Raw genomic sequence first — 14,180 nt, 5'->3', positions numbered from 1 at the left:
TTTGCTTCCCGTGCCTGTCCCTTATGGCCATAGCATCAAGACAAGAAATCCGTTGCAGGCAGCAGTGTCACTTGTCCAGTTTTTGGCAATGGGCTTTTTCTGTTATGAACTGGTGTCATTCTAAAATTGTAGATGTCAGTTAAAATAGCGCCAGCTTTTCCTGTTTGGGGTGGGAATTGGCTGATTCAGGCTAAAATAAGAACCAGCCACTTTATTTTTCCTTTTACCAGGCTTGCTTTAAGGCTGTTTGGTTCAGACAACGGAATTAATCTTTCTTATCTCTTTTCCTGCCCTCTTGCCCATTCCTAGTTTGGCCTCTCATTTTACAGAACAGTTCCAGATCTCTGCAATTATTTTCTGCCCTTAAGGATTTATTATGGACAAACTGTGACATATGTATTTAATGTAAGTGAGTTTTGAGTAATTCGGAAGATTTGGGTTGTTTGGCCAATTATCCTTTTTCCCAGCCAGGTTTTGTCTGTAATTGCAGCTGTTTCTGAATTAGCAGGGTTGTTTTTTTTTTTGGTGTATCTCTGTTTTGAGTCCCAACAGCAGTTGTGTGAGCAACTTTTGTGTCGGCGTGTTATCCTGAGATTAGGTTGCTTTATTTCAGATCGCTGTGTCCACATCACACTGCGGTGTTACAAAATCAGCACTCTGCATTCTGGTCACACTTCTCTGAGGGGTGCCGGGAGCGAGCGGAGTGCTCGCACGGGATGAAGAATGCGGAGATTTGGGAGCAGGCACAATTGCAAACAGCTGTGTAAACAGCGCAGCCAGGGGACGGCTTACCTTGGCCATGCGCTGCGAGGGCAGGGTACCAGGCTCCTCGCACAGCCCTGCTTTGGTAACCTCCGAAGTACAAAAAGAGAGGTCAATCCGAAGAGCATGTCAAGGACCGACACAGCAACTTTACAGATTTACAGCATAAGCAAACCGGAGACCCGGCCCAGCGCAGGACTGGTTTGCAACCGCTTGCTCCTGCATTATGCACCTGTTCCTGCAGAAATGCTGCGTTAAAAATGAGATTATGAGTAGACAGAATCACAGAAGGGTTGGGGTTGGCAGGGACCTCTGAGACCGTCTGGTCGGACCCCCCTGCCCAAGCGGGGTCAGCTGGAGCAGGGTGCCCAGGCTGCCAGGAGGACGCTGCTGAGCTCTGCTCTTGCGTGCACATGGGGTTATTTGCATTGCTGGATGTCACCAGAAAGCAATAAAATTTCAGGCTTGGGATCGAGTGAAATATGACCTCTTTTGTTGCCTCTGCGCCTTGTTTATTTTAAGTCAGCCATTTCTCAGAGCATGGTTGAGCCCTGCGGTCCTCAGGATGAGGAACAGAAGCAGACCATGGCTTTTGAACGGACTCAGCATAGACATCTGGAGGACAGGCTGAACTGGGCATCGGCAGAAACATCTTTGGCCATTCCCTTAAACGCCTCGGTGTGGTGAGCGTTGGTTTGGGCTTGGTCAAACCCAGCTGGCAACTGGGACAGGTTATCGGGCATCCCATGTTTGCAGCACTAAGGACACATGAACTGTGCAATATCCAAGACTGAGTTCATCCCAGGAGGAGGATGAAGGAGCAGAAGAGCTTCCTGAAAACATTCACTGGTGCAGAGAAACACGTGGCTGTATCTGACGAAGAGCTCACTGTTACCGGTGCTGCCATGGTACTACCTGTTTTGAGGCGGGCAGCTAAATCAGCCACAGATTTATTGTTATGAAAGTTTGCAGAGCCACCAAGTTTAGAGGCAGAGATGATCTGCCTCGAGGAGGATGAGCAGCATTGATTTTTTTCTTAGGTGAGAGAGAAATTGGGAAAAGACGAAACACCCAATGTCTCATGTAGTGTTTTTCACTATAGTGCAGGTTTTCTTGTTGGAGCTAGTGTGATTTTAACTCTATTCTAGCAATAGCGCTGCTGAAGTTATTTGCTTCCCGTTAGGAACGTGAATGCCAGCTCACTGACAAGCCGGTGTAGATCATCCAGTTAAGTTCTGATCACTTGACTGACCTTTGCGCTTGTCCATCACCAGCTGCGTGTGCACCAGTCCTGCCCTGCTCGTTGTTTCCCCGCACACACCGCTGTCCTTAGCCCACCGCTTGGTTCAGGCGACCAGAACTGGGCTGCACAGCTCACTCATCCCCGTCAGCAGCGACCGTACCACTCCTCCCGTGGGACGTGCTCTCACGGGGACTCAGAGAGCCCTGTCCCCGCTGATGGCACACCGACTTTTATTTCCTGATCTGTTGCTGGATTTCATGCAGTCGTCATTTTTTTCCCCACTCCATCCCAACGTTAAAATGCTACCGTGGCACTTCCAAAGCTGATTGCAGACTGTGCCGGCAGGCAGAAGGCAGAAACCCCAATTTCCCAGCGCGGCTCAGCAGGTGTATTTTTTTCTTGAGCCAGGTTTGTTTTCCGTGTTAGTCTGGGTACTGCTCTTCAAGTCAGCTTTTGTGAGGCTGATGACAAAAATACAAACTGATGCTGAAATCACTTTTCTAAACCAAGCCTGTGCTAAGCAGCCTCAGAGGACAGAAAACGGATTATGCAGCAGTTTCTTGAGCTTTCCTCCAGAGTGCTGGTGTAGGGCATGGCCGAGGGGGATGCTGGAACAGGTTGTGCTTCTGCTTGCCTGGCAACTACCGCGTTTCTGTAAATGAAGACTGTGAAATAGAGTGTGAGCTCGTGCCGTGTTGACGGTTCACCCTTTGGAAATCTCTCTGTTATCACAGACAAAGCGCATGTGTTCCTCTGGTGAGGAAGCTGAAGCGAGCACCCAGTCGCCAGCATCCCGTTCTCGTAGGCTGGCTTGCGCAGCCCCCTGCGAGGAGGGCTCTGGTCCCCTGCCCCATAGCAACCACCACCACGGCAGTGCCCGACTTCCCAGTCCTGTGGGAACTGGGGGTCCCAGTCCACGTTCACAGCGGGCTGCGGCCGTGCCGTGGGAGCACTCTGCCACGTGTGGGCATGGGAAGGTGCTTGCTCGTGGGCAGCATGGTGCCTTCCCTTGCCTGCGCTGGCGTGTGCGGTGCAGGCAGCTGTGCCCCTCGCCCGGTGCTGCCTGTGTTTGCTTCGTTGTAAAGCGCAACCCGTCCATCCATCCATCCCGAGCTTGCGTTTCGGTGCCGATCAAAACTAAACGTGAGTTTTTGGCCAATCGTTGTGACCAGTTTGAGGAAATAATTTTCATACTAGGAATCCCTGTGTTTTTCCTGGCGTGTGTGTCTGAAGTGTTAATTTAACACCTCAGCAGACGGTTCTCTTCACCGCGCTAGCAAGTCGGTGGAAAAAAACTACGCAAAGTTGTGGCCGCGCTCCGGACCCCCGGGGCCGCTGCCCTGGCGCTGCTGCAGCTGCGTCCTGCCGCCCGCCCCGGGGACCGGCGTGTGGCGGGGACCCCGGGCGAGCCGGCGGCCCCTTCCCGGCCCCCTCCCCGCCCCAACACCCCCCCTCCCCGCGTCCCGGGCTGGGCCCGGCGGGGCTCGGTGCCCGGCGGAGGCGGCGCTGACATCACGGCTCGTTAGCATAGGGCCGGCCCGCGGTCGGCGGCGATGGCCGAGCCGGGCTGCCCGCCCGCCCGCTCCGCTGGCCCCGCTCCCCGCCGCGCCGCCGCCATGAGGCGACCCTAGGAGCGCGGCGCCGGGGGATGAAGCGGGACTCGACCTGCATGGAAGGTGAGCGGGGCCGCCGGGCCTTTGTTCGGGCGGCGGCCGACGGGGGGGTGCGCGGCCCCGGGGACGCCGCCTCCGCTCCCCCCCCCCCCCCGGCAGCCTCCGCCGCTCCGGGGCCGGGTTCGAGGCCGGGACCGGGGCCGCCCCGTCCCAGCGCCCGGGGACGGCGGGGAGAGAGCGGTGTGCGGCCGGGAGCGGCAGCGGGGCTGCGGTGGTGAAACAGCCGGGAAGGGTTTTTCCCTTTTCTTCTCCCCCCCCCTTTTTTTTTAAGGCGGCTGCGAGCCGCGGTGCGCTGGCCGTGCGTCCCAGCCTTCAGCTGCGAACCGGATTATGCAATTAAAAAAAAAAAGGGGGGGGGGTATTAGTTTGTTTTGTGGCTTAATTTGTTTATATTTTAAACTTCCTAATCCCTTTGACCATCTGGAAGAGCTTTTTTTAGTATTGTTAATTATTGATAGTATCGGGGTCATGTAGGCACTTGATAACGTAGCTCCATCTCTCCTGGGACTAATACTATCAGTTCACTGATATTTTACAGCTTTTTTGTTTTTCCCTGTGATTGAAGACAGTGGCAAAGCTCTTCTTCAGAGTAAGGATGAAATATTTAAGGAAAGCACATTGCATGTCTGGGTAACGCACATTTTGAAAAGTCATTATTTTTAGTTGTGCCTAGGCCCTGCCTCCTCGTAGGCAGGGACTGCTGGGTTTTGTTGTGGTTGTTGTTGTTTTAGTCTTACATTTTCTTAATTCTGCATCATTCTTAGTCGTTGCACATCTAGACAACTTAAATCGGTCCAAGAGAATTATTTTTAAGTCAGTTTTTAATCTTACTGCTTTGTAATGTATCAGTTTTGAAAAACAGTCTAAACCAGATTTTAATTCGGAGCGTATGGCTGTGCTGGAGCAAGGGCAGGACCATGCAAAAAGCTTTAGTTTTCTTAAGTTGGCTTAGAGAAAGTTGGTCACTTGGGAAAGTGCCGGTTAAACTCGGAGTGGATCTGCAAGCCGTGTGAAGGTGGGCAGCGGGATGGAGACCCTTGTGCCTGTTCAGGCAGCTGCAAACTGCCGTTTCGGCTAACGGGGACGCATTTTGGTGCAGTGGGCTTTTGTTCCAAACTCTTTGTGCAACAACTGGCTGGAGTGAAGGATCAGGCCCTGTGGCCCGTCCTCCCTGTGCCGCACAATGGAGCGGGGCGAGGATCTCGCAGCGTCCCTTGTGCCTTGGCCGGCTCCTGCCCGCGCTTGGCGGGGCGGCGCTGGGTCCCGCGGGACGTGGGTGCTCTGGGGCGCAGGGCTGGGTGTTGGGGTGAGGAGGAGAGGCAGGGCCGGGGGAGAGAGGGGCTCCCAGCCTGCCCGGGAGAAGTTGCATTTCGCAGATGAGTTTTTGATATGCAAATGGTGATCGGTCCCAGCCCGCGGAAGGGAAGGGTGATGGGTTTCATCAGCTGCACACCCTTGATTTATACCTATACGAAAAAGAGCAACTGATGATTTCTGGTTTTTTATGAGCGTTTTCTTTTGACTGAACTCTTCTTTGGCAGAAACAAAATCAGTGTGGAGTAAGGCTGGGAGTTTTGGATTTAATTACTGGAAAGGGAGAGCAAAGCTGAGATGCGCTGGCCATTTCTCTGTCGCAGCATTTCTCCTGTTTTCAATACTCAGTCAGTGCTTTTTAAAATGCGACCACGCTCTCTGTGTCTCCGTAAGTAGAACATCTTTTTACAGTAGAGAGAATAAGGTTGCAGGCAGCTTCTTTCTCCCCCCCCTTTTTTTTTTTTGAGGACTTGAAGAGGCTTGTCCATTTAAATTAACCTTTATCCCAGCTGGGCACACAAATGTTTTTGTTTTAGTTCACAGAGGGTTAATTCTATTCAGGCTCTCACCATGGCCGGCCTGATCCGGGGCAGCACAATCTGCTCTTTGAGCCCGGCCTGGCCAGGCAGGACACCGGTGCCTTCGCCCGCGTCCAGTGTGGGGCTGGGACCCCCATCTGCGGGGTCGATGGGGGAGCAGGAGCGGGACGCCCCTGCCCATTGTGCACCCGGCGATGGGCTCGGCTGCCGAGGTCGCTGCTGTCCCGGGGAGGGGCCACCGAACAGAAAATTTAATCCCTGTGTTCATCGATTATAAGTTAAAGAAAAGCCCCTTAAGCAAACGCGCCTGGTTTTGGGGTTGGGCTTGTTTGGACAATGCAGCGCTCCGCAGTGAGCGGGGAATCACCCCAGTTCTCTGTACTGAATTTAACAAGATGGTTTTCTTGAAACTAAAAATTGACAGTGAAAAAAAAATCGTTAGGAAAGATAAGGAGAAAAAGAAACCTTTAAGACATTTGTTTGTGTTTGAGGCATCATCAGAGGTGAGAGGCGAGCAAGATTTTGTTAGGATTTAAGTAACACATGTGTGAGATCTCCCCCTCCCCAAACAGCTGGTATTTAGCAGCTTGAGATTTAAACCCAGCTAAAGAGTACTGTGGGGTGTGTGTGATAGGGTGAGTTAATCATGGAGCAAATAAATGATACACAGTTGAAAAGATTTTAAATATATTAATGAATTGCAGTGCTGAGTGTCGTCTGTAATCTTTTTTCAGCTATGACAGATTTTCTTAGCTGTAAATCACATTCTGTTGTATAACTGGGAAGTTTCGCAAACTGCAGCTTTCTGCGTCCTCCCTCTCGCTTTTCAGCAGGACCAAATCCCAGCACCGTCTGCTCTGGGGGTTTGGGTGAGGGTTTCTGCCTTCACTTCTGGCCTCGCTCTAGGAAACAAAGTCTTTGTTTCTGCTCCGTTATAAAGCACCGATATTACAAGTCACGCAAGCTGGCTGCACCGACGCGCGGTCTTATTTCCAAGGTAAATCTCTCGCAAGGAGCTGTAGGTGCTGTAGGGTTTTAAACTGCATCTGCAGGGGTGGGTGCGATCCTTCTCGCAGCCGTGGGGAACTGCCGAGATGAAGCCAGCGTCTGGTCCCCTCCAGGAATGCGGCCGTGCTGCCTGCCCGCTCTCGGATCACCGAAGGCGCTTCCCCGTAGCCTGCTCGGGGTGTTTGTCCGCACGAGTGATACAGGTGGGAGCGGTGCCGGAGGCTTGCTGAGGGCTGGACGCGTGCCCCGATACTTTAGTTTATTTGCTGTGTATTTTATATGCTCATTCATGCGCTTTGGTGTTTTCTGTATGTGTCTTTGCCGTGTGCTTCAGCAGGATTCGAAGGTATTTCCTTTTGGAAATTCGTAGGAATTTTCTTTTAAAAATTATCAAGACTACTCATTTCGCTGAGGGGAGAAGCAAGTCTTTAAAAAAATAAATGTATTGCTTCTACCGCTTGCCTTATAAAACATAGACAAGGGGAGATTTCTTCTCTTTCTCACTCCGTCTTCTGTGGCTCTTGTGTAACATCATAATATTCTTGGAGAATTTACATTGTATTAAAATGTGGTATGAAACCTACCATGACCTTTGAAAACAATACATCCTTTAATGTGGCTTTGGGGAGGGGTTAGCAAGGGAGTAGCCATAAAAATCTTCAGGGTTCAAGATGAGGTTGAGATTTTTGTGAGTGCTTTTGTCGTAGCAGCAACTGTTTGATTTAGTGGCCCCTGCTACAATGGGTTGTGAGAACAAAGCCAGAATATCCCGTGTATGAGTTCGTTAAATGTAAGACCCATCAGGAAAATTGAGGGGGGGAAGCTTCCTCAGCCCTCTCTCTCTGAAATGAAACATGTGCAAGGTATTTGAAAAAACTTCTTTCAATTGCTTTGTTTCTTAACCTACATTGTCTTGTATGGCTTTTGAAACCAGAGGAATCAGTGAGACGAGAGGTAACAGAGCCAGGGAGGAGGGAGGGCTGCTTGCTTTAAAATTATTATACTTACTATGTGCTTTGATATTCTAGTGAAATTTCAAGGCTAAGGGAGTTCAGAGCACCCCCAGTGCAAAACTGCTTTAAATTTGCCCGTGCTTTACCATTTCTGTAAAGTTTGCTGCCATTCTGCCCCGGCTGTCCCACCGTTGGCCTACACAAGGCGCTTGCATTAAGTAGGGTGAAAAATAGCAAAGGTCAGGAGCTGACAAACCCGTGGGCCACAGGGGGAGCGTCTCGGGCCCGGTCACGGTTCCTACAGGATTTTTTTAAATCTCTGAAACTCTAAGACTTTCTGTAGGTAATTATTTTTTATCTACCAGTTTTGTTTGAGTGGCAGTTTACGGGGTGTACGGGCACCTCTTTAGTCCCTGGAGGTCTGTGTCTTTGTTCGTGGTGTGTGCCGCTGTTCTACGGTGAATTTTAATCTGGAAACCCACCCAATTAACAGTTTCTGCAGGGAGGCATGTGCAGTTATTGTGGCGATGGGGCCATTCACACCGCCTCGCCGTCACCCTGCTTAGCGGGGAGATGGGGACGGCGAGGGAAGGATTCTGATTCCTCCTCGCTTTAATCATCCAGGCTTCCCATGTTCGCCAGGCGACGGCCCTATTCTTCCCACAACAAAAAAGCTGCGCCTGGAAATAAGCCCTCATTTACATCCCGAGCCATCGGCATGCTCCGGTGAGGAGGGAGCCCCGTGATCCGCCACGGGACGCTGCGGGCTGGGACGCCGCGCCGTGATGCTGCAGCAATCCACCGCGTCCTCCTCTGCCTTTCGCTGTGTGTGTAAGCCGGTAGTTTCATGGCTCCCTGATTCCGCCCCGGCCGTGGCACGGCGTGCCCGGCGGCGAGCGCGGCCGTTGCTGCTGACCCCGGGATCCCCCAGCGCCCGCGATTTATGGCACTGCTGGTGGGAGCAGGGGGAGGGCCAGGAGTTAAGCTGAGGCTGAGCTAAACCCTGCAGATAGAGGACTCTTCTGTCCTAGGCTAATCCCCCAGCCCCCTCCCAGCGTTTATCAGATAGCTGAAGGTAGAGATTATGCAATTGGTGACTACAAAGTCATGTTTAGCTGCCTCCCTTCAGCAAGATGCTCAGATAGCCCCAGTCCTGATCTGTGCCAGCATTCCTCTGCAGTCTTCATTAAGCACATACCTGAGGTTGTCTGTCCTGTAAAACTGGGAATGTTTTAGTGTGGTGATGACACCGTGAAAGTTTTTTTAGTTAGAAGTTTGCATTTCCTTCATTCATCCCTTTATTTTAAGGTTTTGTAACAATTGCAGTGGAATTTGCAGAAAAGTGCAAATTTGCATGCTGTGCATTAGCCAACCTTTTAAAGATTAATACAGGTTGGTTATGGTTTCTACTGTGTTTGAACTGTGGAGAAAGCTGCTCGTGAATAAGAGCAGCTGGTTTAGATCTTTACTTGGCTTGTGTAACTGAAAACGGGTTTCATTTCTGATCCTAATACATTTGGCTCATTTATTTCTGTTGCGTTCACATGTTTTCCAGTAGTAGGAAGCTGCACACTGGTTTGTCGGGTTGCTTAGGCTTTATCGACATTGGAGAGGACTTCACTGTGACTTCTACCTCCTGCCGCTCCAAAAATCCTGTAGATAAAAACACCTTTGTCTCAGAAAACTCCCTGGTCAAATCTAAGTGAGGAAAACCAGGCTCGGTGTTGTCGTGCTGAAGTGAGTTTGAACCAGTTCATCTTCACAAGCCGGTGCTGTCCTAAGGCTGGGGTTTTTCAAGGTCTGTATCATTTCACTGAGTGAGACAAAACGGGAACGACGGGGTGTGGGTAGCACACCAGGCACGATGTGGATTTGCGTAGTTGTGTGTCTGCCCGGTCTGAGCTCTCTCCGTAGCTCCCTGCGCGGGACGCTGGGTGCAGGCAGCTGCCCTGCCCCGCTCCATCTCCTGCGTAAGGCAGCGGTTCAGCCCCTGCCTGCTCCCAGCGCTGTGCCCGGCTTCTTCCTCCCTTCCTGCTCTGGCTGTGCTATCTTTTTTAGAGTAATCATGTCAGATAGTTTCTCTGTTTTGAATATGTGCTCTTCTTTTCCTCCTTCTTGCTCTTCAAGGTTTTTTTATTCTTTCTGTCCCTTATACTGTCTCCTTGTTTTTCTGCCCTCGTCTGACTGTCTCCCTTCTCTTCCTGCCCTCTCCGCACCTCCTGTTATTCATCTTCTCAACCACTTTCCTTTACCCGTCGAGACCCCTCATCTCCAACGCCATATGACCCTCTGCCGCCGGTGCCACTGTATCGCTGTAATTCCCTTGTCGCCTGGACAAGTCGCTGTTGTGGCCGCTCAGGTGCTGTCTGGAAGGAGCCTTTGTCCCTGCTGAGGTGCAGGGATGCCATGTGGGTCACTCTCTTCTGCTCCTGTCACCTTGACGTACCTAAAGGAGCACTGGCCCTCGAGTGCCTTCGCTCTGCAGCTCGCGGCCATCTCGGAGGAAGAGAAAAGCAGCTCTGGCTCTGCCAGTGAGGTCCAAAATGCCATGTGGTCTGGGCTGTCCCACCTTCCCCTTCCCAAGGGACAACCCTGACTGCTTTGTGGTGTCTCCCCCAAAGCACTGCCACATACTCCTGATTTCCCCGTTAATTTGATTGTAGCTATCATATGGGCTCCTGCAGCAGAGAAGTTTCTCCTCTGCATTTTGAACAGTTGGGCCGTAGAGGAATAACTTCCTACGCAGCACAGCCTGCATGCGCAAGGCGGGTCCTGGAACGTGTATGCACTTCTTGTGTCTCCTAAGCAGCTTGCCTTTAACTAAATGTGATTAATTCTACGTATCACACAAACTCCAGAGGGAAAGGACTGAGACACTGAAGTTAAACTCTGGGTACCCGAGGCTCGTGTGGAGAACCACGTGCAGCATCCATCCCCAGGGAGCTGCAGAGAACCGTTGCCACCTCCCGGGTCCCGCTTCAGCTGTGGGTATTTCTGCCTGTTGGAGATTGCACGGTCATGCGTTCAAGCCAAGAAATACCAGAAATAATCTGGTTTAACCAGCATGCCTAGGAAATGCACGACCGAGTGAAAGACAGAAGTGTGGTTCCTCGAGTCCCGTTGCTCCAAGCCAAAGCGGTGTCCTTTCTGTTCCTCAGTGCCTCCACCGCGCTCGGCCAGGGTGATCTAGTCATCCAGGTAATGATTATTTGACATTTAGGACAGCAACCCCATGAAGTATACTGCAGATTTGTGTGTACCCCTGAACGCACTTGAATAGTGCCCATCTTCAAAGTGCAGCTCTGTTTGCAACTATCGGGCTATTAATGGGTTAAAACACTGGGGCGGGGAAGGCAGATTGGCCTGGCGTGCGAGGGGTTAAGCTGTTTGGCTGTGCTAAACATCTGCTACAGGAAAAGCTTCTGGTGCAACTTGCTGGCATTATTTTAAGTGTAGCTGACTGTTAATGTGAAGCAAGGTTTAAGCCTCCCTGTGCAGATGCAAGGTAACGAGGATCTATCTGGGTTCACTACCTGGGTCTCTTCAGCCGTCATTTACTTTTTCCTTTCCGTTTGACATCGGTGTCTGCAGAGATCGCTGCCTGCTCACAGGTTCTCACTGAGCTGTGCATCATCCCTGCTCTGTCTCAGAGGCAATGTTAGAGTCTTAAGATACTGAATTTAATGTGACAGCTCCTGTTGCTGGCAGTCCTGCGATTTACATTTTAGCCATCCAAATGCCTTCCAAAGATTTGGAAAAGGAACAGTAAAATCACGTCATTGTGGCTTAACCGTACCATCGTTTCTTTAATAATGAGTAACATAGTTCACTTGGGTTCTGGGTGGTGACTTGTGCCATGAGGCTTTTGCTGGCGCTGCTGGAGCTGCAGGAGGAAGGGAGGAGGTGAGCGAGTCCCTCTCCTGCCCCCGGGAATATGCGAGGTGTGACAGTATTTCGTGTTCATTGGTGTCTGCCAGGCACGATTTCTCTATTTGCACACCCTGCTCTGTGCAGTTGAGGTAGGGCACTTTAAACCCTTTTTTCCCTCAAGGTTCCTGTTCCTCTCTGCTAACAACAGCACGAAGTTCGGTGGAGGCTGCCAGGGAGAGCCGCGCTCTCGCCCCCGCTCCAAGGGTCCTGTCCCAGGGCTGGGAAAGTGAAAGATGGAGCCTCCCCTTGCAGCCATGTGCTGCTGCTCTCCGGTGCTGTGCGATGGATCCGCACGAGCCTGACAGCCAGCTGCCTCTTTGTCAAACCTGACCTTACAGAAACTCAAGGGTTTTCCTACTGCGTGCCCGCAGCGGGTGCTGGCACCACCAGGCACCGAGTGGAGCGTTCGGAGAAAAACCTGAAAATTGGGAATAAAATAAACGTCAGGAGCAGCACAGCATGCTTGTGCCAGGCTGATGAGAAAAGATCATCCATTTCTTTGCTCTCATCTCTGTTCTTCGTTAAGGGAATACATAAGGTAGTGCCAGGGAAGCTGCTCGGGGACTCGTTTGGCCCCTGGGTGATGGGTTTGATGCCCTTTCCATGGAGGGAGGAGACCCTGATCTGTGGCAGAGGCAGGCACTGCAGCGACGTGGCCTCTTACGGCTGTAACGTGTGCTCCTCGCGATCTAAACGGCGCTTTGTTTCCCAAACTGCTTTCATTTCTGATAAATTGTGTGACTAAAGGCATTTCTGAGAGGCTGCTTTTTAAACAAACTTGGGGTTTACTTTTCTTCATTCTTCTTGCCACTGTTGAGAATTTCTGGACTTAATATCTTATGAGTATATTGAATTGAAACGATTTTATTAGTAGTTGTGGAACTGGATTTGTGGCAGGCCTGTGAAGCTCCAGAGCTGGAGGCAAACCCTTCTGCACACCTTGCTCTGCTGACCGAGTAAAGGCGGTGAGGAGCCTCGTGCCGGCAGCACCTCTGGCCGGGCTGTGCCGGGCTGCCGAGACCGGCGTTTCTGGGTGAGCGCCTGTGCCGTGCTCTGCTTTGAGGGCGTCTATCCGGGCAGGCCACGGGGTGCCGAATTTTTCCCAGTCCCCTCGGGAGAGTTTCTGATCGCTGGGTGAAGCCGTTTTGTTGAGCACAAGGGCTTTCCTCTTCTCTTGCAGATGAGCGGGTGGATCAGCGAACCTGCCTGATCTGCGGGGACAGAGCTACGGGGCTGCACTATGGGATCATCTCCTGCGAGGGCTGCAAGGGGTTCTTCAAAAGGAGCATCTGCAACAAGCGGGTTTACAGATGCAGTCGAGACAAGAACTGCGTCATGTCACGCAAACAGCGCAACAGATGCCAGTACTGCCGGCTGCTCAAATGCCTCCAGATGGGGATGAACCGAAAAGGTAAAGAAAACTGGGCTTTTCAGCGGTGGAGGTACAGATTGGGGCCAGTGTTAGCAATGCATGCTACCCTTCCTCAGCTGCCATTTTGTATTGCAGTTCTGCCTCTCAAATTCTTGACAAGAAAAAGTGAAACTTCAGCAAAATTACGCGTGGATAAAAAGTTCTTCCTGAATTACTTTGTTACTGTATTGGAGGAAAAATCTGTATGAATTGAAAGCACGTATAAATATTTGGAGAACTGATTGTTGTGATCCCTTTTTTTCAGGGAAGGTAACAGTTTGTTACTGTCCTTCCTGGCGGATCTCTCCTTGCATTTATCCTGAGCGAGGTGGTCACTGTTTCTACGCTTCAATGTACTAATGTGGCAAAAATGAATGCATTTAAAGAGGCTTTTAAAGTCCCAAGAGATCAGAGTCAGACTTTACCTGTTCATTATCGTGGGAGCTTAGACCTGCAGTTGCTGCCCAGTGATAAGGTGTGAGGGTCTTCACTTACTGCCCGTCTCTGGTTGATGACACACAGCTCCTGGCAGCAGTGCATGGAGCTGCGGAATGCCGAAGGTGGTTTTGCCAGGTACGAGGTCACTGAGGAGACAAGTGCGATCTGGAGAAGAAGCTGTGCTGGGTTAGGGACAGCCACCCCTTAGTCCCCATGTGTGCAGAGGTGATGAAATGCTACGGTATCATCTTCAGGATAGAAGATATTAAGTAGCTCAGAAATTAATAATATAAAATAGACTGGGATTTATTTCAGTGTCACATCTCTACTCTTCACTCCAATCTTTTGACTTTTTAATCTCTAGAAATGTTGTTACCCATTAAAAGCAGAGATTTCTTGGTTTAATGGCAACAAACAGGAGTCTGAGCAGAAGCGGGTGCTGCTGTAGCACAGGGGCTGCTCGCACTCCCTCCTGGACGTGCAGGTGGGACAGCGGGGGGGACCCCTTCCTGGCCGCGAAACAGAAGTGTCATCTCATGTTTTTTAAATGTAGCTATTGATGCCTTTAGTGTCATCGTTCATATGAAAGCCGCCTGTCAAAAGCACTAAAACTTCCATAAATTCACTGCAAATCCACCAGGATCTTCCTTAGAAAATGTATCTTGGAGCTGAGATGGAAAGCTTATCTCCTGACTGCTTTGATTACAAATTATCTTTGGGAGTTTTATTTGATGGGGAAGGCAACCTAGTGCCTGGTAATCTTTTACCTGAAGAGTGTAGTTCTGGGTGACCAGAAGCGCTGGCTGGGTTTATTTGTTTTAAGTGTCTGTAGTGTGAACTGCTCAGCGCTTGTCGTCAGGATTTTATAAATCGGGGTATGTTGCTTACGTTTCTCTAAGCTCTCTCCTC

General features: G+C 50.9%; 1 protein-coding gene across 1 annotated transcript in view; it reads left to right on the top strand.

Annotated features, from left to right (window-relative positions):
* NR6A1 (nuclear receptor subfamily 6 group A member 1) overlaps positions 1–14,180 on the top strand; it is a 94,170-nt gene that overhangs the window by 63,730 nt on the left and 16,260 nt on the right. Inside the window, 1 exon segment of the mRNA XM_050908166.1 lies at positions 12,603–12,833. Coding sequence (XP_050764123.1) covers positions 12,603–12,833 — 231 coding nt within the window.

This window comes from Gymnogyps californianus, chromosome 18, assembly GCF_018139145.2.
Source record: "Gymnogyps californianus isolate 813 chromosome 18, ASM1813914v2, whole genome shotgun sequence".
Taxonomy (NCBI): domain Eukaryota; kingdom Metazoa; phylum Chordata; class Aves; order Accipitriformes; family Cathartidae; genus Gymnogyps; species Gymnogyps californianus.
Note: the sequence above shows the minus strand (reverse complement) of the source record. Positions and strands in the feature narration are given on the sequence as shown.